At 36.2% G+C, this 23170-nt stretch overlaps 1 protein-coding gene and 1 long non-coding RNA gene across 8 annotated transcripts; one reads left to right on the top strand and one right to left on the bottom strand.

Moving 5' to 3' along the window:
- Positions 1-178: 178 nt before the first annotated feature.
- Positions 179-3963, top strand: LOC125473054 (probable disease resistance protein At5g66900). The gene is given in 7 exon segments (XM_048575314.1): positions 179-233; positions 522-1182; positions 1299-1702; positions 1992-2347; positions 2493-2569; positions 2572-2697; positions 2845-3963. Coding segments are annotated over 6 exon segments (2457 nt in total). The 5' UTR covers positions 179-233; positions 522-530; the 3' UTR covers positions 3687-3963.
- A 294-nt stretch (positions 3964-4257) lies between these two features.
- On the bottom strand, positions 4258-7484 carry LOC103956223. 7 transcript variants are annotated; one of them, XR_007254984.1, is made up of 9 exons: positions 7448-7484; positions 7144-7264; positions 7018-7061; positions 6024-6091; positions 5731-5854; positions 5577-5641; positions 5111-5444; positions 4510-4784; positions 4258-4357 (listed from the first exon to the last, which is right to left on the bottom strand). It is a non-coding gene; the product is annotated as an uncharacterized LOC103956223 (long non-coding RNA). The 7 variants fall into 7 exon arrangements; XR_007254981.1 differs by lacking the exon at positions 4258-4357 and having other exon boundaries at positions 4370-4784; positions 5722-5854; XR_007254978.1 differs by lacking the exon at positions 4258-4357 and having other exon boundaries at positions 4370-4784.
- Between the last annotated feature and the right edge of the window lie 15686 nt (positions 7485-23170).

Here is a 23170-nt window from a genome sequence, read left to right as displayed (position 1 = left end):
CAACTCTGAACACAATATGGTTGTTGGATTATCTCTGTCGCTCTCGCCATGAAGCTTCCCAGACATGGTAATGCAGTTTCCTGGTTAATTTCCAAGTCTCCCTCCACACTCAATCAGCTATTGCTCAAGTCAACGCGCTCCAACTCCGAAATTTCTATCGAGCTTCAAAGTAAGTATTTCTATGCCAACTAGCAGATGGTTTGTTTGCCCTATCTTGCTTGATCACCAACAACGTAAGAGAATATCGAACTCTGTATTGCTTGTTTCCTGTATTGCTTGTTTTCTGAATCTCCTTATTTTGGGTTCCAAGTTTAAAAGTGTCACACTTTTCCACAGTTTCTAATCTGTTATTGTTTTGGGAAAGTGGCTCAAATGGTCCGAAATCAAATCGCAAATATCGAAGACATACTGAAAAACTGATCATTTCAGCAGCCAATTTCCCTGTTATTTTCTGTTGTCGTAAATTTTAGATTGAAACTTTGTAAGTTTTTCTGATTTTGGTGTTGGTTTTTGCTGTAAAGAATCAAGGAATGAGTGGAGTAGGCGACCTTTTCGGAGGGGCTGGTCTCGGAACACTATTCAATGCGCTGTATGATGTCCTCAAGGAGCTGATCACCAAGAATGTAATGTTTAAGCCCCTACTCAAAAACATCAAATTCAGGTTAGACTCTTTGGAACCATTGTTGAAAGATATAGAAGAATCCAACAAGAAATTGGGCCTATCGGATCAGGAACTGAGAAACTTGAAAGTACATTTGAAGGAGGGCATAGATCTCGTCCAAAAGTGCAAAAAGATTCGATGGTGGAACGTATTATTATACAAAAGGTACAAGTACGCCAACAGGCTGATTGAATGGGATGCATCTCTTCAACGACTTTTGGACATACTAAAAGCTCAGGAAATAAGGGATGTGAAGGACAGCGCAGTTACGGTGAAGAATGTAGAGAAGGTGGTCAGCAGAATTGAATCGAATATGGTGATACCAAAACAACCCGACAGTGAAGCTTGGTGTGCAGTACCTGAACTTCCGCCGCTCGTGGTTGGATTGGATTTTCCTCTAAAGGAATTGAAGATGATGCTTCTAAAGGACGAAAATGTGTCAATGGTTGTGCTGACTGCTCCTGGAGGATGTGGGAAAACCACTTTGGCTACAAAGTTTTGTCAAGACAAGGATATCAAAGGTATATCATATATTATAAGTTAGCACTCTGAATTGTATATGTTTTTTTACTTTGTACAACTATGGCAGATTTAAATGACGCCTCAATGACTGATTTGTTATGTTTTCTCTGGATAGATACATTCAAGGATAACATCTTCTTTGTCACGGTTTCAAAAAAGCCTAAATTAGAAAATATTGTTCAAGATCTATATCAACGCAAGGGTTTCCAAGTACCTACTTTCCAAAACGAAGTTAGTACAGCGACGTGGCTGCAACGTTTTCTGAAGGAAGAAGGGCAGAATCCTTTACTGATTGTCCTGGATGATGTTTGGCCTGGATCAGAATCCCTTGTGGAGAAGTTTGATCAATTCAAAACGGAAAATTACAAGTTTTTGGTGACATCTAGGTCTGAATTTCGGGGACATGGTTCCCCTTATTATTTGCAATCATTGGATCATGACAATGCGATGAAACTTTTTCATCATTCAGCATCCCTTGGACATAAGAGCTCTCATATTCCAAAAGATCTTCCAGAAAAGGTACATTTTAGTTGCGACGCACATGAAATTAGTTGATTTGGTTTTGGAAAATTATCTAGAAATTATATTCACTTTACTTAAAGCATCCACAATCGAGTGAATGAACACATCCATTTACCATATAAAACTGTGAGTAGTCATGCATCTAAGCATACTTACTTGTGGACTAAAACTAAAATTAGAATACTACTGTATGTAGTTATTTAGCCATTTTCTCATCTTAGTAACTTGAATTTTGGCTCTGCAAGTTAAAAGTTAGTTGATTTTGTTTTGGAAAATTATCCTGCAGATAGTTGAGCGTTGCAAGGGATTTCCACTTGCTATTAAAGTGGTGGGGAGATCGCTTAGCGGGGAGCCTATTGAGATATGGCAAAAAAGAGAACTTGAAATGTCCAAAGGTTTTTCAATTCTTGATTCAGAGACTGAATTGCTGCTCTGCCTTGAACGAAGCTTGGATGCCTTAGATAAAGAAATCATCAAGGAATGTTTCTTAGACTTAGGTTCATTTCCAGAAGACCAAAGAATCCCTGCGACTGCCCTCATTGATATCTGGGCAGAGTTATATGATGTAGATACAGATATAGAGTGCATTGCAAACATCTACGAGCTCACCAAACGAAGTCTAGCTAATCTTGTTGTCACAAGGTGTGCATGCTTTATTTTCTCCTGTATGATATTTTCACTCCATTTTCCCCCTTATATTCATGACCGGTTGATGCTGATAACTTGTTATTGCAATATGTTGGTTGAAGAAATCTCTTCTAAGAAAATTAGTTTTGATCATGACCAGGAAGGACAAGATGGAGGGGGACGGATACTATAGTGAGCACTTTGTTACCCAGCATGATGTTCTTCGGGAGCTGGCTATCTACAACACAAAAAAGGACCGGTAGAACATAGAAAAAGACTGATTATTGACATATGTGGAGACAAACTTCCAAAATGGTGGAGAGAACAGAAGCAGATGAAGGCCCGCTTATTGTCCATAACAACTGGTTGTTCTATCTCTCCCTTTCGCTTTAGCAATTACGTAGACATGCACAAATAAATATTCATTCCGCACGCACATGTGTGCACATTAAGTATCAATAATACTTTCATTTTAGTTTCTCCTCCCCACACTCACAGTTGTTACTTTGCAGATGAAGGGTTTTCAACAAATTGGCACAGCTTGCAAACGCCAGAAGTTGAGGTTTTAGTGTTGAATTTTCAGACAAAGAACCATGCTTTACCCGATTCCGTGGTGAACATGGGTGAATTGAAGGCTGTGATAGTCACAAATTATGGTTTCTTACCTGCTGAATTGAGTAACTTCCAACTTTTGAGTTCATTACCAAATCTTAAGAGAATCAGATTAGAACGCATCTCAATTCCTTCCATAACCAAGAATCCCATACAATTGGCGAGTCTGAAGAAGATATCCTTGTTCATGTGTAACATTGGTCAAGCTTTCAACAACTGTTCCATCTCAATCTCATCAGCATTCCCGAATCTAGAGGAAATGAACATCGACTATTGCAGTGATTTAATTGAATTGCCCGCTGAGGTTTGTGATCTTAGCAAACTCAAGAAGCTCAATGTTACTAACTGTCATAAACTATCTGCCTTGCCTGAAGGGATTGGAAAGTTGGAAAATTTACAACTGTTGAGGCTAAGATTCTGCACAGAACTGTCGAAGCTTCCAACCTCAATGAAGAACCTTGGAAAGGTAAACTTTCTTGACATATCTGATTGCTTCAGCATCAAGGTGTTGCCCGAAGACATTGGTGAAATGAGTAGTTTAAGAAAGATCAACATGAGACAATGCTCAAGGTTGCAAGAGCTGCCTCCATCAGTCAGGGATCTTGAGCAGTTAGAGGAAGTGGTCTGTGATGAAGAGACAAAATATTTATGGGAACCTTTCTCACCGTTTCTCAGCAACGTAAGTATAATCGTGGCCAAAGAGAATATCAACCTAAATTGGCTCCACAAGTCTCGGTTCTGATACATGTGTTTCCTCAGCGAATGCTGCTCTTCAAACTCTCTGTGGTTTGTGTTTTAAGTGTGACTTTTTAAACTCGACTGTAACATAGTTTCAAATTCCCCTGTTCGCAGTTTCTTGACTATTTAGTTTGATAGCTAGCAAAGAAGCCCGCGCTCTGCTGCGGGTTTGAGGCCGTAATCAAAATTTAGCACTCATTTGTAAATTGTATAAAAATAAATGAGAGCAACTGTAAATTATTTAAAAATAAATGAAAAAAACTAAATCCACATAATATTTATTATTCATCTATAATATAATCCAACAACAAAGTCTTATTTATAACTTGACTAACCCATATCATTTCATTAAAAAAAAATAAAAAGCATTTTTATCTTTACCATCACAGAATGTGTTGGTTTTATATGCTTAAGATAAATAAGAAAGGTTTGGTTGGATTGGTTTACAAAAAGAGAGGGATTGTTTGTTGCGTAAAAGGAGAGCTTAACTCTTTCACTCAATTATTTGACATTAATTACACAAACCCAATTCCATATACATAGCCAGACAGAAGCTTTATCCTAGAGAGAAACCATGCCCAAATGTTTATATAATCTCCAGACTGAATGTGAATTCAGAGCATGAAGGGGAAGCGAGTTCCTTGGTTCCCACATTGGGGAGACTAGTTCTCAAAACTTTGCCAAGCATTACAGGAAACCATGGAAAGAATAAAAATGACCACAAAGAATGCAAAACAATTAACCACAGGTGATAGAGGTGGCAAAACAAATTTGAGAAACAAAAGAAGGGAACTAAATTTTAGTTGATAGAGGTGGCAACTGCTTACCCAGAAATCCAAATGAAATACCCCAAAATTCACACCCCCAAAACCCTACAAATCACCAGAGTTGAAAACCAGCGCTACACTGGGATCACCCACACAGCAACGAACTCCGATCATTTTCACCGATCGCCATCTCCTTCCAGAGCCAAAACCCTTTTAAGAAATAGAGGGTAATGAGTAGGATAAAGCCAGTAATGAATGGAATAACCCAATTTCTATCGCCAATCACCCTTGCTGAGTGATGATTCACACACTTCCTCATACTTGTTTATGGGTTCCTATCCAACAAAATTTTGACTTAGTACCCAAAAACTGTATCAGCTCACGAACACAGAGAGGTTTATCAAATTCAAAGCAAAACCCACATATATACTGAAGATTCTAGAGTTAAAAGAGGAGCAAGGAGGTTCAGTTACGGAATCCAAAAAGTGATTTTAATTAGCAAATGAATACCTAAACAGGGGTTAACAATTTTCAGCAATAAAAAACATGTCTTTCGATCAAAGTTGCATAAATTACAGAACTTTGAGATTAAGGAGGAACAAAAAGCCCAAATTCCAATCAAGAAAAATAAAAAATATATATATGTAAATTTAAGCTTTACCTGTAGATTGGCAGCAGCAAAAGCATACTGCATTTAACGGGAGCCATGTGAGAGAACTGGATGCCCAGCCTTTGACACGTTATCGAGTGAGTTTAGGGATCTAGGTTTTGTGTTTGCCATTGAATTTTGGAATGATCTGGAGAAATTTGGGTTTTAGGGGTTGAGTGAACCGAAATTGATTTGGATGAGCAACTTTTGGTTTCGATTCACGGTGAAGCAAGGATGAAGAGGTGGAGGAGGTAGGAATGAAAGGGTGAGAAAATTTGGATAGGCAGTATTCAGTTTCGATTCGAAGTAGAGCAAGAATGAAGCTCTTGGAATTCTTTGAACCACTCTGTGAATAGTATGACATGTGAGTGATTGATGGTGTAACAAAAATTAGTAAAAGAGAGTGTAAGAGTATTATATATGAAACTATATCATTGGAACCACTTTATGGAAAGTTGTAGTACTATGGTATACTCACCTTGTCCTTTGGATGATTAAACTTGCATCTCATACAAATTTGCATCTTTGAGTCTTCATAAAGTACTGCAACATGCAAATGGAAAAGGATCAATTAACAGTTTAAGTGCTTAATGCATTATTTCTGCAAAAGGAAGAAAGAATACAAGTGCTACTTGCAGGACAATCTGGTGCTCCAGATTTCTCGGGAAGGACTTCAGTTGAGCAAGGCCAAAGCACAAATTCAATGGAAAGAACCAATGCAATTTACTTGTGATGTTAAGTTAAACATCCAATGCCCTGGAGAAATTATTGAGTATCAAATGATAAAGCAATCAGATTATAGTAAAGTACTAAATGATATTTACAAAAATAAAAAACATAAAGTTAAGAGAACAATGAAAAAGTTAAGAATTAGCCTTAGCAAAGTTAAGATAACTTAATGCTTAAACAAAAAACTAGCACTTACTCAGTCGCATTACCTAGACGCTCTGCTAAAGGTACAGTGCCCACTAAGCTGAAGAAGAAGACCCATCCCTAACGTATACAAAGTAACTGTCAATAGATTAGGGGTGAAGTCAATCTAAATTATTGAAGGATGTGCGAAAAAGAAACCATGTTGAACACATTCTTACACAGAACAAAAAAAAAAACTTAAAAACATTCACTTAAAAAAGTAAAACATAAACAGGGATTAATATTAAGTGAACCAAAAGCAGAACAAACCCTAAAAGTGCTTAAGTTCAGGTGGGTTTTCTAGTATTTTATCAATAATATCAGATCAACAAAACCCTTAATGCAAATCCAATCCGATATTGAAAACAGATGAATATAAGAGAGAAGGAAAAAAACACTTTTATTGGGCCTCATATTTACTGCACCACAGAATCCACTATTCTCCATAGCAAAAGGAAAATACCATATTCTCAGCTTCAATTTCTTGGAAATTAAATAAGGCATTCACCAGCATTCCCGCATAGAAATCACGTAAAGTGTATGACCGATTCACGAAATTTCGATTCAATCTAACTATCAATCTATATGTGTGAAATGACCGATTCGTATATGTACATTATTCATTTAACCAAATCTAAATGGCTGTATTGTATATATGGCAGTTAACACACGTATACGAAGGTGAATGCGCAAACATACATAAATGAATACATTTGAACATTTGAGTAGGAGGGAATGTATATAATTTGATGCATATAAACGTATGTACCAAGTAACAAACCAATCCATAGTTCCCCTCTTCAAATAACAAAATCCACAGAAACCCAGCACTGAAAATTCATGGACACTCAAAAGAACCGTAAAAGAAACCGAAAAGCCCAAATCTCACTGAAGAAAAAGGAAAGATTCCAAGATTACACAAAACCCAAATTAACACAAACAAATCTCAAAGCATTTCTCAAAAGGACATATTACAATCAAAGAAAGTGAAAACCCTAATAAATTACCTCGCAGAGAAGCCCCTTTTTTTGGGAGCAGTTTAGCCACATGCCTGTACCAACGTTGAAAACAAACAAAAAGTTAATAAAAAAATGAAGAAAAATCGAAAGAAAGCGAAGCAGAAAGGAGCATACCTGTACACGTAGATATCATTGAAGTACTTCTCGGAATACTGGATGCGACCCTGCTATTTAATCCCAAACAACGATTTCAAGCAAAATCTCAAACAGGGTTTTTCAAATTTCTCAGTTTAATCTGCGAAATAAAGACGGTTTTCAAGAAATTGAACATATTATATGTGCACTGCACACACTTGCGAACCGGCTTACTTAACTAATATTTTTCTAGGTCAAATTTTAATTATTTGATTCCTTGTACCGTTAATATTAGATGTAAACACATGCATGTTTATGGAATTAGAAGAGAAAAACCATATACCTCAGTTTTTTCAGTTGATCAGTCACCACCCCCCCCCCCCCCCCCCCCCCCGCGAGTCCCTTGAACGTTAACAGTCTCATGAGCTTGCTTGTTCCATGTCGTGCCTTGCTCCCATTCAGATCCTTCTCTTTCTCCTACTTGGAGAGACTGATTCAAGCAAAATTAAACATTCAGACAACACATCTCTCACTTGATTGATTGGTACCAAATGAAGGCCATTGATACTTATTTGTAATTTAATTAATAAAAAAAAAAAACGCTTCATAAAATTATACAAAAAAATTCCAGAAATTTAACGAAAATAGAGAAAGAGGTTGTACAAATTTGAAAAAAGCTGAACTCAAAGTCTCCAACTTGAATACCTTCATCTCTAAATTTCTTCAAAAAAAAATTAGGACATAAGTAAATCAAAATCGAATATAAATTCAAGTTCGAAATCGAACTCAATTGGAATCAGATCGAAAGCAAAATCTAATAAACAATAGCGATTTGAGAAATCGAAATTCGAGAAATATACAGAGCACACACCTGAAGAAGTTATACCCTGTCGGAAAGTTCTTTGTGCAAATAGAAACCGGAAACTGCAAAGCAAAAAAAAAAACACGGCTTAAGAATGAAACATCACTCAAAATTTATATTAAAAAAACTTAAACATATAAAAAGTTAAAAACTACATGTGGAGTTAGATAGAAATAGTGGCCTACCGATCCTAAAAAGCATCAAACTTTGTCAAATTCATCACCCTTTTCTCTGTTACAGAAGGTAATTTTGGAAGTGATATAAAATTACAGTACACTTGAGTTGGGCACTATCTCAGCTCAAAGTTCTTACCTTTCTTCTTTCTCTTGTGTTATTCTTCTTTCTCTTGAACACAGTAACAAAAAATCCAGTAATCAACAATTAGATATCTAACTGAACAAAGCTGCTACAGACATAGCAATTAAAAGAAGAACCTGAAGCAAACATCGCACAGATCTCACCAAGCGGAATCGAAATCGCCGATCATGTTGCAGAGCACAGTTTTTTCCTTTTTGATTTCTGCAATTTCTTGGAACAAGTCCAGGGGCAAAAATGACATTTAACTGTATAAAACACACAAAAACCTAAATTTACAGAGCAACTCGAGGGCAAAAAAGGCATAACACCGGCGAAGGAACAGTGTTTTAGGCTTTTTTTCCTCTTTTATTGTATATATAATATAATTTGTTTGTGTAATCCAACACGACAATCTGATTCATGCTCTCCCAAAATAAAAAGTTGAAAAAAATGAACCCAAAAAAAAAGGTTGAAGAGTCTTCATGAGATAAGAACTTTCATGTCACAGAATTGGATGTCAATTTCGTTGTAAATTTCTCTGATATCTATACTCACATCTATCGGTCAAGTTTTCAAAACTGTTCATATATAATCTAGATTGACTATATATTGCGATGAATCTGTTTCAAACTATATTTTCCAACAAGTACAGCTCGATTAGTCTCGTCTAATGTTAATTGTTGAAACAAAGAAAGAAAGGCTCATATTTGCTCTTTTGGTTATAAGACCAAGGCCATATTTTCTTACTTTTAAAAGTTGTTGTGATGATATATTTAAAAAAACAAAACAACAGGCTTTTGACATAGAAGTCGTTGAAAAAGTAGATTATGAATAATATTATACTTTATAAGAAAATAAACAAATTCAATACTTTAGAAAATGAATACCACCGCTTATACTTTAGAGGAAAATACACAAATTTAATACTTTGTAGTGGAAGAATGGCACATTCTGCAACTAATAATCAATTAGAGCATATCAATACTTAAAAATATGACTTGGCTTTGTAATGGGAAGGGCACTAAGGAATTTCACATCTGGGAATCACTAGGAATTAGTTAGAGCATGACAATTAGGTAAATGAGGAGGTTCTTTTCTCCAATTGAGCTCTTGAAGTATTTATATATAAAACTTGTAGTTTTGGAACAAATCATTGTACATTAGAAAAGATAGCTGATATTTTCAATAAATAAATAAATAAATAAAAAGGAGCTGAATTTCATTAAACGTTGAACCTTTTGCGTATATTCTATGAAAACATAAAGGAATTATACTATAGTCTCCTCAAATAAAATTCTCAATTTTTTCATTTTTCGTTAATTTATAATTCACGCGAACGAGACCAATTTACCAATGAAAAATATGAAACACATAAATGAGATCAATTTGTATGCACATTAAACATGACAGAGCTCATGTGAGTAGGAAAGCATATAATTTCCCCATGTTTTCATAGCATATGCAAACCTCATAATTATATTTTCTTAAGAAAGAAAATGATACTTACAAGAAACAAAATGTATATTAATCAACATCAAAATTTTTGTGCATATTCTATGAAAAAAAAAAGAGGAAATTATACTATTTCCTCACATGAAATTTCAACTCTGTCATTTTTCGTGAACTTGTGATACACACTCCAATGCGATAAATTCTTCAATGAACTTTTGATACACGTAAATGAGACATATTCATAAGTTTATCGAAAATGATGAAGCTCATGTGAGTAGGGCCAGAATACAATTTCCTGGTATTTTCATAGCATATGCACAAAATATTAATGTTGAAAAATAATTTTTTTTAATGTATATAAGTATAATATTTTCTCATCTTCTAGTACAAGTTATGTGCATATTCTACAAAACCAAAACTAAAAACTTGCATGAAGCCTATGAATTTTTTTTTTCTCAACATTAAGTGACACATCTCGACCTGGAATGTCCACTAGGATCCCGAATCGAGCTATGTTGGTCGACACCAGGAAGGTGACGAAGCCATAAAGTGTGGTAGTGTATAAAATGGGAATAAATTAAAATCTAAAAGTGCTTAAGTACATGAGTGCACAATGAGCGGGTTTGGACCCATTTCATGCGTGATACAGAGCATAGGTAAAGTACAATAAGGTAAGATAATGATTATAACATCATAAGAAGACATATGTATTGAAAAGTGCCACGAATCCTTGTCGATACGAAATTTTGCTGCTAGAACCTGGAGGGGTGCAAAAATAGAAACTGTGAGTGAGCGAAACAAAATTTTTCAAATCAACATACTAGCCAATAGCTCATCAACATACTAGTCAATAGCTCATCAACCTACTAGCCAATAACTCAATAACATGCTAGCCAATAGCTCATCAACATGCTAGCTAATAGCTCAATAACATGCTAGCTAATAGCTCAATAAGTATACATGCACACGAGTCGGAACCACCTAAAGTGGTTTGTACGAGAAGACTAGGTGTAAATAAATACGCTCAAGTGCTACGATCACATGAAGACTATGCAAATAATCGCGGGTCACCTACGAGTCGGAACCACCTATTGTGGTCTGTACGATAGGATTGTGTACCTACCTTGGATCCAAGGTGAGCGTAAGGTGCGGGAGGTGAACATCACGTGAAGGACTGTGCCCTGGCCATGTGCGAGAGCACTAACACCGGGGTGCAAGTTTATGAGCTCTCAATGCATCTCAACATAACATGTACAACTCATAGGCAACTTGTACGACAGTGTCGGAGTTGCCTACCATTGCAACATGTACGACAAGGTCGGAGTCGCCTAAAGTATAAATATAGTCATGCCATAACTCGATCATTTCAAATAACACCATAAATTTACCTAAACTTACTTGTGCGTCCTGCGTTCCTCTTCGCACTTCAAAACATTCACAGTAATTCCTTACAGGTAGTATACATATGGATATGTCTTGCAGCAATCTAATACTCAACCATATCATAGCATTTACCAGTATATACCTATATCAATGTATTAAAAGCGTGAGGTGTGGGCGAGACGTCTGAAGCGAAGCCCGGCCTAGGTGTGAGGCATGAGGCGTGAGGCGAAGCCTTACAGGATTTAATTTATATATATATATATATATATTTTATATATTATACATATAATTGTATAAAAAAATAATACTACGTAAAATAAACATCCATTCTCAATTTTTCATTCAAATCCATAGTCATTCAAAAGATAATATCATTTAAATTCATCATTCAAAGGTAATATCACCCAAATTCATCATTCAAAAGGTAATACAAACAAAGAAAACAATCATTCATCCAAATCATCTTCATATAAATCAAAATACAAACAAAGATATACATCATTCATCTAAATCCTCTTCATCTGAATAAAAGGCAACATCATCCTCTTCATTGCCAACTCTAGATGAACTTGTCGAGTATGTCATCATTTCATCAAAAAATCTTCTGAATCATATTCCACATTTCTTCTAGTTCTACTTGAGGATTCTTCATTACCCCGTTTTCTTTTGTATGTAATAGGACCTCGAGGTTGAGTACGCTTGCGAGGAGGAGGAGAAGACTCTCTAGGCTCTCGAATGTATGAGCCACCTTCATAAACCGGGGGTTGCACATTCATTACGGCCTCAACATTATACAATAACTCATCCTCAAGCCATGTAAGATCTTCGGGAAGAACGGGATCTTCTATCTCTGTTATCCATTCATCATCGGAGGCAATTTCTTCCACAACAATAGGATCATACTTCTCCATCCTTTTCTTACTTCTTTGTTGTAAAGCCAAATTTTACTTGACATAGGTTAAAGCATTAAGCCTTTTGTGTTCAAGCCTATTCCTTCTTTTGTATGAATCTACAAATAAATCAATTATATTATTCAAGTCTAAACATCTTAAGCAAAAATGACACTTAAGATACTAATAATATATTTACTTACCATTGAAAATGTGCTCCAATTCCTCTCACATCCCGATGCACTACAAGTAAGGCTTAGAACTCGGATAGCAAACTTCGTTAACTCGGGTGTTTTATGCCCAAGCGCTCCCACCAAGCCGCTATAAAAACAATATTAGTAAGGTAAGTAATTTAAAGGTTAATGATAAAAAGATATTAACAATTGACTAATTAAATCTTACTTGGTGTTCGCTTTTTCCTAGTTTGCATAGCCATAGAATCCGCAAATGGACCACGCTTATTAGTAAATAAATCCAATTGAACATCGGCATCTTCACATTCTTTCCCTTTCCCAAGCATCCTATCCATGCAAGCAAACAACCCATTTCGCACTTCATCAGTATCTGAGAAATTATCCTCATATCAAAATTGTGCGTTTAAGTAATAGCCCGCCGCATATAGTGGTTGATGAAGTTGATCGTCCCATCTATGATTTATCTTTCTCCAAACAGGCATATATTTTTCTCCACTTTGTTAAGATTGCTTGCAATTTTCTCTTTTGCAGCATCCATCAACTCATATATAAAACCCATGGGGGGTCTCTCCTCCGAATCAACCTCTCTCAAAACATAAACAAGAGGAAGAACACCCTTAATGCAAAAGGAAACTCGATCCTAAAACTCATGATCATATAACACATGATGCTTAGCCAACTTTGCTTCACGGGATTTTGCATAGGTAATTTCCGACCATTCTTGAGAGGTAAACAAAGCAACAAGATTTTCCTTTTGCTTTTGTAAGCTTTGTAGTGTAAGAAAAGAAGTAGCAAACCTAGTGACCGCTGGACGAAGAATTTCCGAATTGTTAGTGTACTTTCTCATCAAAGCTAGTACTCATTAATGCCCATATAGATACTTTGAAATACACCTAGCACGTTTGAGTGTGTCATCAAACCATGCCATCTTAGAAATATCTTCTAGCATCAAATCAATGCAACGAGCCGCAAATGGAGTCCACCACACCTTCTCTTTCCTCTCCATAAGTTTTGCCCCGACATTTTTGTAGTTTGAAGCATTGTCAGATATAACTTGAACCACATTCTCCTCTCCAATTTCTTGAATAACGTCATCCAAATAGCCATACAACAAATCTCCATTCTTAATAGAGGCCCATGCATCAACTGATTTCAAGAACCAAGTACCTTGCGGGCTATTGACAAGAAAGTTGATTAAACATCTACTTTTGCCATCCGACCATCCATCTGACATAATAGTGCATCCATATCTCTTCCAAGCCTTTTGATGTCTTTCATCATACTTTGTACATCAACTTCTTCTTTGAGCATCCAAGTTCTATATTCATGGCTTGTAGGAGCATCAAAGTCAGGACCAAAATTGGATACCAATTTCATTGCATTAACATAATATTCATTGTTTGCCGCATTGAATGGAATGGCACTAGTGTAGAACCATCGGGCAAGTGCTCGGGATGCTTGTCTTCTTTCCTCTTTTTTGAAAAGTGTATTCAACGTGGTTTGATGAGCTTCCAATGTAACATACCTATCAAGTGGTCCCCTTGACCTAGGTGGTAGAAAAGAACCGGTTTGTTGTGAATGTGTGGCACTCGCACTCCCACTCCTACTAGTTACATATGTTATCCTTGTTGTGCCCATATCGACACTTTCACTTTCTTCTCCACCACCACGACATAACTCATGACTAGCTTTCCTCTTTTCTTTAGTTCCCATAACATTAGCAAAGCATTCTTCCTTCACATTGGGTGGGACTTTTTTACAACTTATCATTCCTCCCGAACTTACACCACCCAAGTGATGTTTGAATCTAGAAATTGAACCCGTGCATTTGTGGTTACAAAAAACACAATAGAAGTGCTTAGTGACAGGATCCAAATCTTTTGTCCATTGCCAAGCAAAATCTTTCTTAGAAGAAGAAGCCATATTCTTCAATACCCTAAACAATAAACAATAGATGCATGCATACAATTAATGAACCAACAATTTATTAATTAATTTATATACCAACAATTTCCAACAATTAATTAATTAATTTATATACTCTTTAGTCCCGACTAATTAGGCCTAGCATTTAGAAATGTTTGGGTTCAACCAATTGTATCTAAGTGCCAATTTATGGCACACGGTGTAGCAGTAGCATTAAATTGTTGATGTATAAGTGTCAGGCAGTACAAAACAGTTTATGGCACACATACATAGAAGAAAACCATGGGTCTATTACTGAGTTTTCTACTCTAATTCTCTCTCTCTCTCTCTCTCTCTCTCTCTCTCTCTCTCTCTCTCTCTCTCAATTGCAGAAAGCTTTTGACAAGCCTTCCCTAGAAAACTTCTTCACTACATGCAAATTTTCAGTCAATCTTAGTTAGGCAGCATGCAGAGGTAGATAAAACTTTTCTGTCTAACTATTAACCCCTCTATTATAGCAAAACCTTCCCCAGAAAACTAAATCCTTAATTTTAGAAACCCTAACCTTTGGGATCTTGCTGACGGCGCTAGGCCTAGGTTGATGGTGCTAAGGTGACGGCGGCGGGGTGATGGCGGCGTGGCGACCAGACTGGTGTTTTGAGCTTCTGGGCTTCTGGCGCGCGGGAGAAGAAGAAGCAAGAAGGTAAAAGGTAGAAGGCAAAAGGCAGAGGCAGAAAAACGGGATCGAATTCGAAGGTATGGTATGAAGACTGAAAATCCTTACCCAAACGACGTCGTTTTGGGTTTAGATGGTTTTTAAATAATAATAATAAAAAAAAGGTCTAACAAGGCGTCCAGACGCCTTGAGGCTCTCCTCCGTCGCCTCGGCATCTCCGACGAAGCATTTCGCCTACTCCAGCAAAACTGAGGCGTTTGCCTCTCCACCCAGCCTCAAGGGTGCCCTAGGCGCACCCCGAGGCGAGTTCTTTAAAACATTGACATATATATATATATATATATATATATATATATATATATAACATGGCGAAATATGCATAATCTGTAACACCCCACTCCCGAACTATTTATTTCGAGAATAATTATCGAGAACAAGTCCAACTAAATATTAGTTTAATTAACCATCATTATTTACGATTCTTTACTTCACTCTCTCAATGCCTCACACATTGATTTATGACCAACATTTAACCACAAAAAACATAAGGTTAAATCTCACATTTCCACCAACTTCCTTCATATTGCTCAATTTCCCAAATAAGGCTTTTGTCTCAAATATATTATGACTGCATCTAACGTCTCGTTAGACTGCCTACGTACCCTAAACAGGGATCAAGCCATTCGTAGTTCATATTAGTACTTCAAGCATTCACATTAATTATATGAAGGTAATATACCTAAATCAATTTAAAAGTGTCGATGGAACTATCAATAATATGTACGATAAAAAGAAAAAGATCCACTCACTTGGAGTCCACACTATGATTTTCTAGTGCACATATCGAGGCGTCTCGAATGATTAGTGCCTACCATGAAGTCCAAAAGTGGACGGAAGATGGTTGGTGACTAAAACTTCCCGGTGTCGATTCGTCTACGGTGGACCAACGAGGTCAAGGTTGGTTGGGATTTGCTCCTGGGATGATGGGCTACAAAGCCTAAGTGGTGGCATTGGTCATCACTTTGCCGTTTTCCCAGAAAATCAAAAAGGATGGCCAAGGCACCGTGAGAACCATCAACTTTTGTGGCCTCAAACCGCCACATACAAAGGTTAATCAAAGTGGTTCTTAGGTGGATTTTGTAGAGGGGAATAAGAGCTTCAAGATGGTGGTGGTGGCGTCGAAAAACTCCATTGGAGTTGGCCAAAATCGGCCTTGGAAGATGGGTGGTCGTGGAGGTGTACGGACGGAAAACCCACCGAAAAAGCTCTCAGCTTTTTCCCTTTTTTTTTTTTTTTTCCTTTCTAATTTCTAATTGGGTTGCTGCCCTTTTCTTCTTTTTCATCTAATTGGTCCTTCTTAATCTTTTAACTAACTCTCAATAACCAACTTCAAACGTCCATAACTATACCGTTATAATTCGGACTCGTAAACGGTTTTCGCCTATGCGTTCACACCAACGAGTACTACAAGGATATGCTAAAAGAATAAGTCATACGTCTCTCTAGACGATGGTCAACGTTAGTTGAAATCTTTGCCTCTAGGGTACTTTTGTAAATTCACACTTTTAAAATTAATAAAAACGTAAAATGTGAAACGGGTTGTCACATTAAGCCTATGAATTCACTCACAATAAAATAGAAAACATTGTGTGATAAATGTAGACGTAGTCATATTAACTAGAACACATATACTTTTCCCTAACACCAATTTTTGTGCATTTTCTACGAAAATATAAGAAAATTATATTTATCAATGAATGTATTGTACATATAAATAAGATCAATTCATAAGTTCATTGTACATGACAGCCTATATGAGTAGGGAAGCGTATAATTTTCTTATGTTTTCACAGCATGTGCACAAACAAATTTAATGTCGTTGAATAACTTTTTACTTGTATATAAAAGTATAGTTTCTCATCTTCTAGTATACCAAAAGGAAACCATATAGTCAGGGGCATAAGTATTAGGATTAAGGTGGTCCCATGATTATTTGGAGTTCGAAAAATATGTGAATGTCTTATGAGGATCCTCCAAATGTTTGGTAAGGGTCTCTTTTGTGTCCACTAAGTGTTTGATATAATGTTTGCTAGCATATCTCGACATTGCGTCGACATCACTCAACAGATTCTCTCAATATCACTCATTAGAAATCACTCAACAGATTCTCTCAATATCACTCATCAGATTGCTTTAACATATATCAATATATGTTGACATATGCTGTCACATCCCGACCCGGGCTCCACCACATCCTGGTCTCAACTCCTTCGTAGCACGATATTGTCTGCTTTGGACCCCGACCACGCCTTCACGGTTTTGTTTGGAGTTCGAAAAATATGTGAATGTCTTATGAGGATTCTCCAAATGTTTGGTAAGGGTCTCTTTTGTGTCTACTAAGCGTTTGATATAATGTTTACTAGTATATCTCGACATTGAGTCGACATCACTCAACAGATTCTCTCAATATCACTCATCAGACATCACTCAACAGATTCTCTCAATATCACTCATCAAATTGCTTCAACATATATCAATATATGTTGACATCTACTGTCACATCCCGACTCGGGCTCCACCACATCCTGGGCTCAATTCCTCCGTAGCACGATATTGTCTACCTTGGACCCTGACCACGCCTTCACGGTTTTGTTTCTAAGAACTCACACAAGAACTTCCTAGTGGATCACCCATCCTGGGATTGCTCTCGCACGAACTCGCTTAACTTCGGAGTTCCTATGAACTCCAAAGCCAGTGAGCTCCCAAAAGGCCTCGTGCTAGGTAGAGATGAGAATATACATATAAGGCTTAAAGGATGCACTCCCCTGGGCGATGTGGGATGTAACATCGACGCAACATAGTATGGCTGATAACAACCAACTCACCAAGTATTCGACGAAATGCCTCAATGAATAAATTGAAAATTTCTTTTGCGTGCTTCCCACTCTGTTTATATCTAAACAACTTGAATTTTTAATACTGAGACTCTCCAAAGTTCAATCCTGGATTTGCCACTATATATAGTAGCATCTTCATAATAATTTCTCTAAATAACTTACACGTACTAGACCTATGAATCCACTCGCAGCAAAATTTGAACTAAAAAAAAGTCATCTTGTACCACTGCTTAATAAAATAAACAAGGGACTCAGAAGGAGGGCAAAGTGACTTTCTTTTAGCACTATAACAGTTCTTATAGAAGCTATATATTTGATTGTATGAACAATAAAGTCATTGCACAGTTTAAATTAAAACCTCATAAAAAAAACTGAAATATAATTTTAGCTCTTGAAACTCAAGTTTTTTTACATAAAACCGGACACAGTCTTTTTACTTGAATAAAACCCAATGACTAGGCACCACATAAGAAAATTCATTAATTATGTTTGACTTTACACATTTTGCATTTTCTAGATGCCTAAAATACCCCTAATTACAATTTTAATGTATGCATTTAATTCTATGCAGATTTGAAGGGAATGATTAATGAAAAAAATGTATTAACGATTAAATTCATTGCATATTAATATATCATAACAAATTGCTTCTGGCAAAAAAAAAATAAATAAATAAACATGAATGTTATACTTTCCTTCAGATTTTGTAATTATTTTCCAAATTTGCATAAAATTAGACAATTTTAATTTAATCTTATCATTTTCTTACCAAATGGAAATTGAAGGGGAACTATGGAGAAATTTACATAAAATCATAGGTAAATTATTTGGACATATGTGTTAGTAATAAAATATTCCTAGTATGCAAAATAATTTAACTACAAAATAAAAAATTGTTATTTGATTTAATATTAATTTATCTACATTTGATATAATAAAATATAATTGTACATATATATTACTAAAATGTGCCCAATATATGTAATAATGCATGTAAAATTATTTACCTACAAAATAAGGGTATGTAAGTTGATTAAAAAAATAATATATCTACAATATATAATTCCTACTAAAACTAATATACATTTGCACATAGTAAAATGTGCCGGGTATATGTAATAATGCTTTAAAAAAAATTTACCTACAAAATAAAGGAATGCAATTTGATTGAAAAGATACTATATCTACTACTTTTGGTTTATGAATTTCAACTTTCCTTTTCTTTTTTTTTTTTGAAACATAATGTACGTACAATATAATTTACCTATTGTTTAATTCTTATAAGTAAATAATGTACTTATAATTTACCTATTGTTTAATTCTTATAAAAAAAATTATTTTACTTATTGTCACATCCCGGCTCGGGGAGGGACCACTTCCCGGGTCCGCTCCACCACGGTAGCACGAAGATGTCCGCTTTGGGCCTTGACCACTCCCTCACGGTTTTGTTTTTGGGAACTCACACGAGAACTTCCCGATGGGTCACCCATCCTGGAATGCTTTCGCACACTACTCGCTTAACTTCGGAGTTCCTACGGAACCCGAAGCCAGTGAGCTCCCAAAATGCCTCGTGCTAGGTAGGAATGAGAATATACATATAAGGATCACTCCCCTGAGCGATGAGGGATGTCACACTTATACTTACATATAAATATAATTAAATTATTTTTGACACACATATATAATAACAAATCAAAATGGCTAGTGTATGTAATAATCTGTGTAAAATAATTTACCTACAAAATAAAAGAATATTAATTGATTCTTGTTTTCTTATCAATCAATATTATTTGATGCAAAATAACTGATTATACAAAGGATCCTTTTTTTCATATGAAAAATGTGCCTATAATTGTTTATGAATATGGGTAAATTAATATATATATATATATATATATATATATATTAATAATATTTATGAAACAAAAAAGGTAAAATTTCCATATGGGGTTAATTGCTAATCATAATTAGGGTGAGTAATAATATTTATTAATATAATTAGGGTTTTGTGGCATAAGTTGTAAATATGTTGTAATAATTGGTTATGTACTTATCTACATGGTAGTCTATTTGAAATTTGGGTTTTATTTGAATGTTTAATATTAGTTGGGTTTTTGTTTGAAAAATAGGAGTTTCAAGTGTGACATCCCACATCGCCCAGGGAAGTGATCTTTAAATATATATTCTCATCCCTACCTAGCACGAGACCTTTTGGAGCTCACTGGCTTCGGGTTTCGTAGGAACTCCAAAGTTAAGCGAGAAGGGGGCTAGAGCAATCCCATGATGGGTGACCCACTGGGAAGTTGCTCGTGAGTTCCCAAAAACAAAACCGTGAGGGAATGGTAAGCCCAAAGCGGATAATATTGTGCTACGGTAAAGTCGGGCCCGGGAAGTGGTCCCGCCCGGGTCGGGATGTGACAATTTGGTATCAGAGCCTAACCCTGGTCGTGTGTATGCCGACGAGGACGTCGGGCCCCTAAGGGGGGTGGATTGTGACATCCCACATCGCCCCATGGGAGTGATCTTTAAATGTATATTCCCATCCCTACCTAGCACGAGTCCTTTTAGGAGCTCACTGGCTTTGGGTTCCATAGGAACTCGGAAGTTAAGCGAGAAGGGGGCTAGAGCAATCCCATGATGGGTGACCCACTGGGAAGTTGCTCGTGAGTTCCCAAAAACAAAACCGTGAGGAAATGGTAAGCCCCACAATCCCACATTGCCCAGGGGAGTGATCTTCAAATGTATATTCTCATCCCTACCTAGCACGAGGCCTTTTGGGAGCTCACTGGCTTCGGGTTCCGTAAGAACTCCGAAGTTAAGCGAGAAGGGGGCTAAAGCAATCCCTAACCCACTAGGAAGTTGCTCGTGAGTTCCCAAAAATAAAACCGTGAGGGAATGGTAAGCCCAAAGCGGACAATATCGTGCTACGGTGGTGGAGCGGGCCCGGGAAGTGATCCGTCTCGGGCCGGGATGTGACAATTGGTATCAGAGCCTAACCCTGGTCGCGTGTGTGCCGATGAGGACGTCGAGCCCCTAAGGGGGGTGGACTGTGACATCCCACATTGCCTAGGAGAGTGATCTTTAAATGTATATTCTCATCCCTACCTAGCACGAGGCCTTTTGGGAGCTCACTGGCTTCGGGTTCCGTAGGAACTTCGAAGTTAAGCGAGAAGGGGGTTAAGAGCAATCCCATGATGGGTGACCCACTGGGAAGTTGCTCGTGAGTTCCAAAAAACAAAACCGTGAGGGAATGGTAAGCCCAAAGCGGACAATATTGTGCTACGGTGGTGGAACGGACCCGAGAAGTGATCCTCCTGGGTCGGGATGTGACACAAGGGTCTTTCTCTAAAGAACCCTAAAAAAAAATTACACGTTTTAGGAAATAAAATTAAACTACAAGACCTACAAAATTTACCAATCAACATTGAAAACTGTTGTGCATATTCCATGAAAACATAATGAAACAATACTATAGTTTCTCATAGAAATTCTCAACTTTGTCAATTTTTATGAAGTTGTGATACACGTTAAATGGGCGAATTCCTTTTTGTGGGCAAACTTCATGAAACAATTCTTAGGTTTATTAAAACAATGAAGCTCATATGAAAAGGCATGAGCATGTCAAAATAAAATTTCCTTATGTTTTCATACCATATGCACAAAAACTTTAATGTTGATAAATTTATATGTACATAAGTATAGTATTTTCTCCCTTAAACATAGCGCAATTTTGTCATTTTATGAAAACTTAACCATAAGAGCTTCTCCCTTGATAATATAGACTAAGTTTTGTGCATATTTTACGAAACCAAAAAAGAATCAAAAGGTAATTTCGAAAATTTAACCATCCATATATAGACACACACACACACACACACATATATATATATATAGGGAATTGTTATTAGCACTTCAAAATCAAATTAGACATTTTAAACTTTCTATAATTAGAAAGAAAAATACATTTGTGAGGAGTGTAGAATGAGATTTTTGGAATGCTAATAACAGTTTCCTATATATATATATTTTCCTCATATATAGTTTCACCTAATACCCATATTTTCGGTTACAAAAAGGTTAGGGGGGACAAGGCTCCATTCGGCCAGGTATACCACAAGTTTCCTTTAGGACTTTTTAGTTATTATAGATTGTTCACCAAGAGGGATTACCAGTAACGCAGAATTTAAACTTAAATTTTAGTCTTAAAAAGAATGATCTTTATCAACTTTATAAAATTAGAACACCGCCTCTATCATAGTTAATTGAAATTTATTGAATTAGTTAAGGTAGTTGCATGAGGGTTCTAACTTTTTCTTTTCTCTACCTTTGCTTCGAAGTTAGGAAACAGAATCATGAACATAATAACATTTAGGACTTTTTAGTTATTATAGATTGTTCAACAAGAGGAATTATCAGTAACGTAGAATTTAAACTTAAATTTTAGTCTTAAAAAGAATGATCTTTATCAACTTTATAAAATTAGAACACCGCCTCTATAATAATTAATTGAAATTTATTGAATTAGTTAAGGTAGTTGCATGAGAGTTCCACTTTTTCTTTTCTCTACCTTTGCGTCGAAGTTAGGGAACGGAATCATGAACAGAATAAAGTCAAGTCTTCTATAACTTTTGTTGAGGTCACCCGCTACCCCTTTCAATGCGCCTTCATTATTATTCTTATTTGTACTCGTCGTCGTCGTGCTCGTTAGGTTACCGTTCAATACGCTTTAATTATTTACTCCGCCGTGCGCGTTGGCTCAGACTGCTGGACGTTTCCAAGAAACGATGCTGTAGAATAATTGAACGGTACGTTAGCGGTTTGCAACCATTTCATACAATTTACTCGAGTGCGATGCATCACCAGCTTTGTCAACGCATCATTTTTGAAAAATGCTACGAAGATTACGTTTTTAGACTATAGTTTGTAGACCAAATAATGTAACGGTTAATAGTTGAATATTTTCTTTGATGATTAACATAATATATTCAATCATCAACTGCTACATCATGTTGTCTACAAAATATTATTAAAAAAGAATAGAACTCATAAAATTTACCTATTTTTTTAAACAAGCTACCATTTTTAAGAAAAGTATTTTTGCTCACCATCCGGAAGTGGTGATAATCTATTAGGAAAGTTGGAATAAAAATGGTGTGTATGCCTGTCGGCTTTTCTTAAGGGACAAGGATCCTCTTAAAGGGAATCGGGGATTAATCAATTATGTATATTCATCGTACATCGTGCAGTCAGTTTTCGTTAGGTACTATTTATATTCAATTTTAAATTTTAAATTTAAATCATTTCTAACCGTACGATGTACTACGATGTACGATAAACGAACACGATTAATTGATCTCTCATATCCTCACAAAGAACATCCGATGAGGATCTTATTCCTTTCTTATACATGCAGCATTAAACCCAAAGTCCTATCAAATGACACGAAAACTTTAACAAACATGCAAAAGAAATATTAAAATACGTTTGATAACTTTTAATTTTTAAATTCT

This window comes from the organism of the source record quoted next, unplaced genomic scaffold, assembly GCF_019419815.1.
Source record: "Pyrus x bretschneideri cultivar Hongxiangsu unplaced genomic scaffold, Pyrus_bretschneideri_v1 Contig8, whole genome shotgun sequence".
Taxonomy (NCBI): Eukaryota; Viridiplantae; Streptophyta; class Magnoliopsida; order Rosales; family Rosaceae; genus Pyrus; species Pyrus x bretschneideri.
Note: the sequence above shows the minus strand (reverse complement) of the source record. Positions and strands in the feature narration are given on the sequence as shown.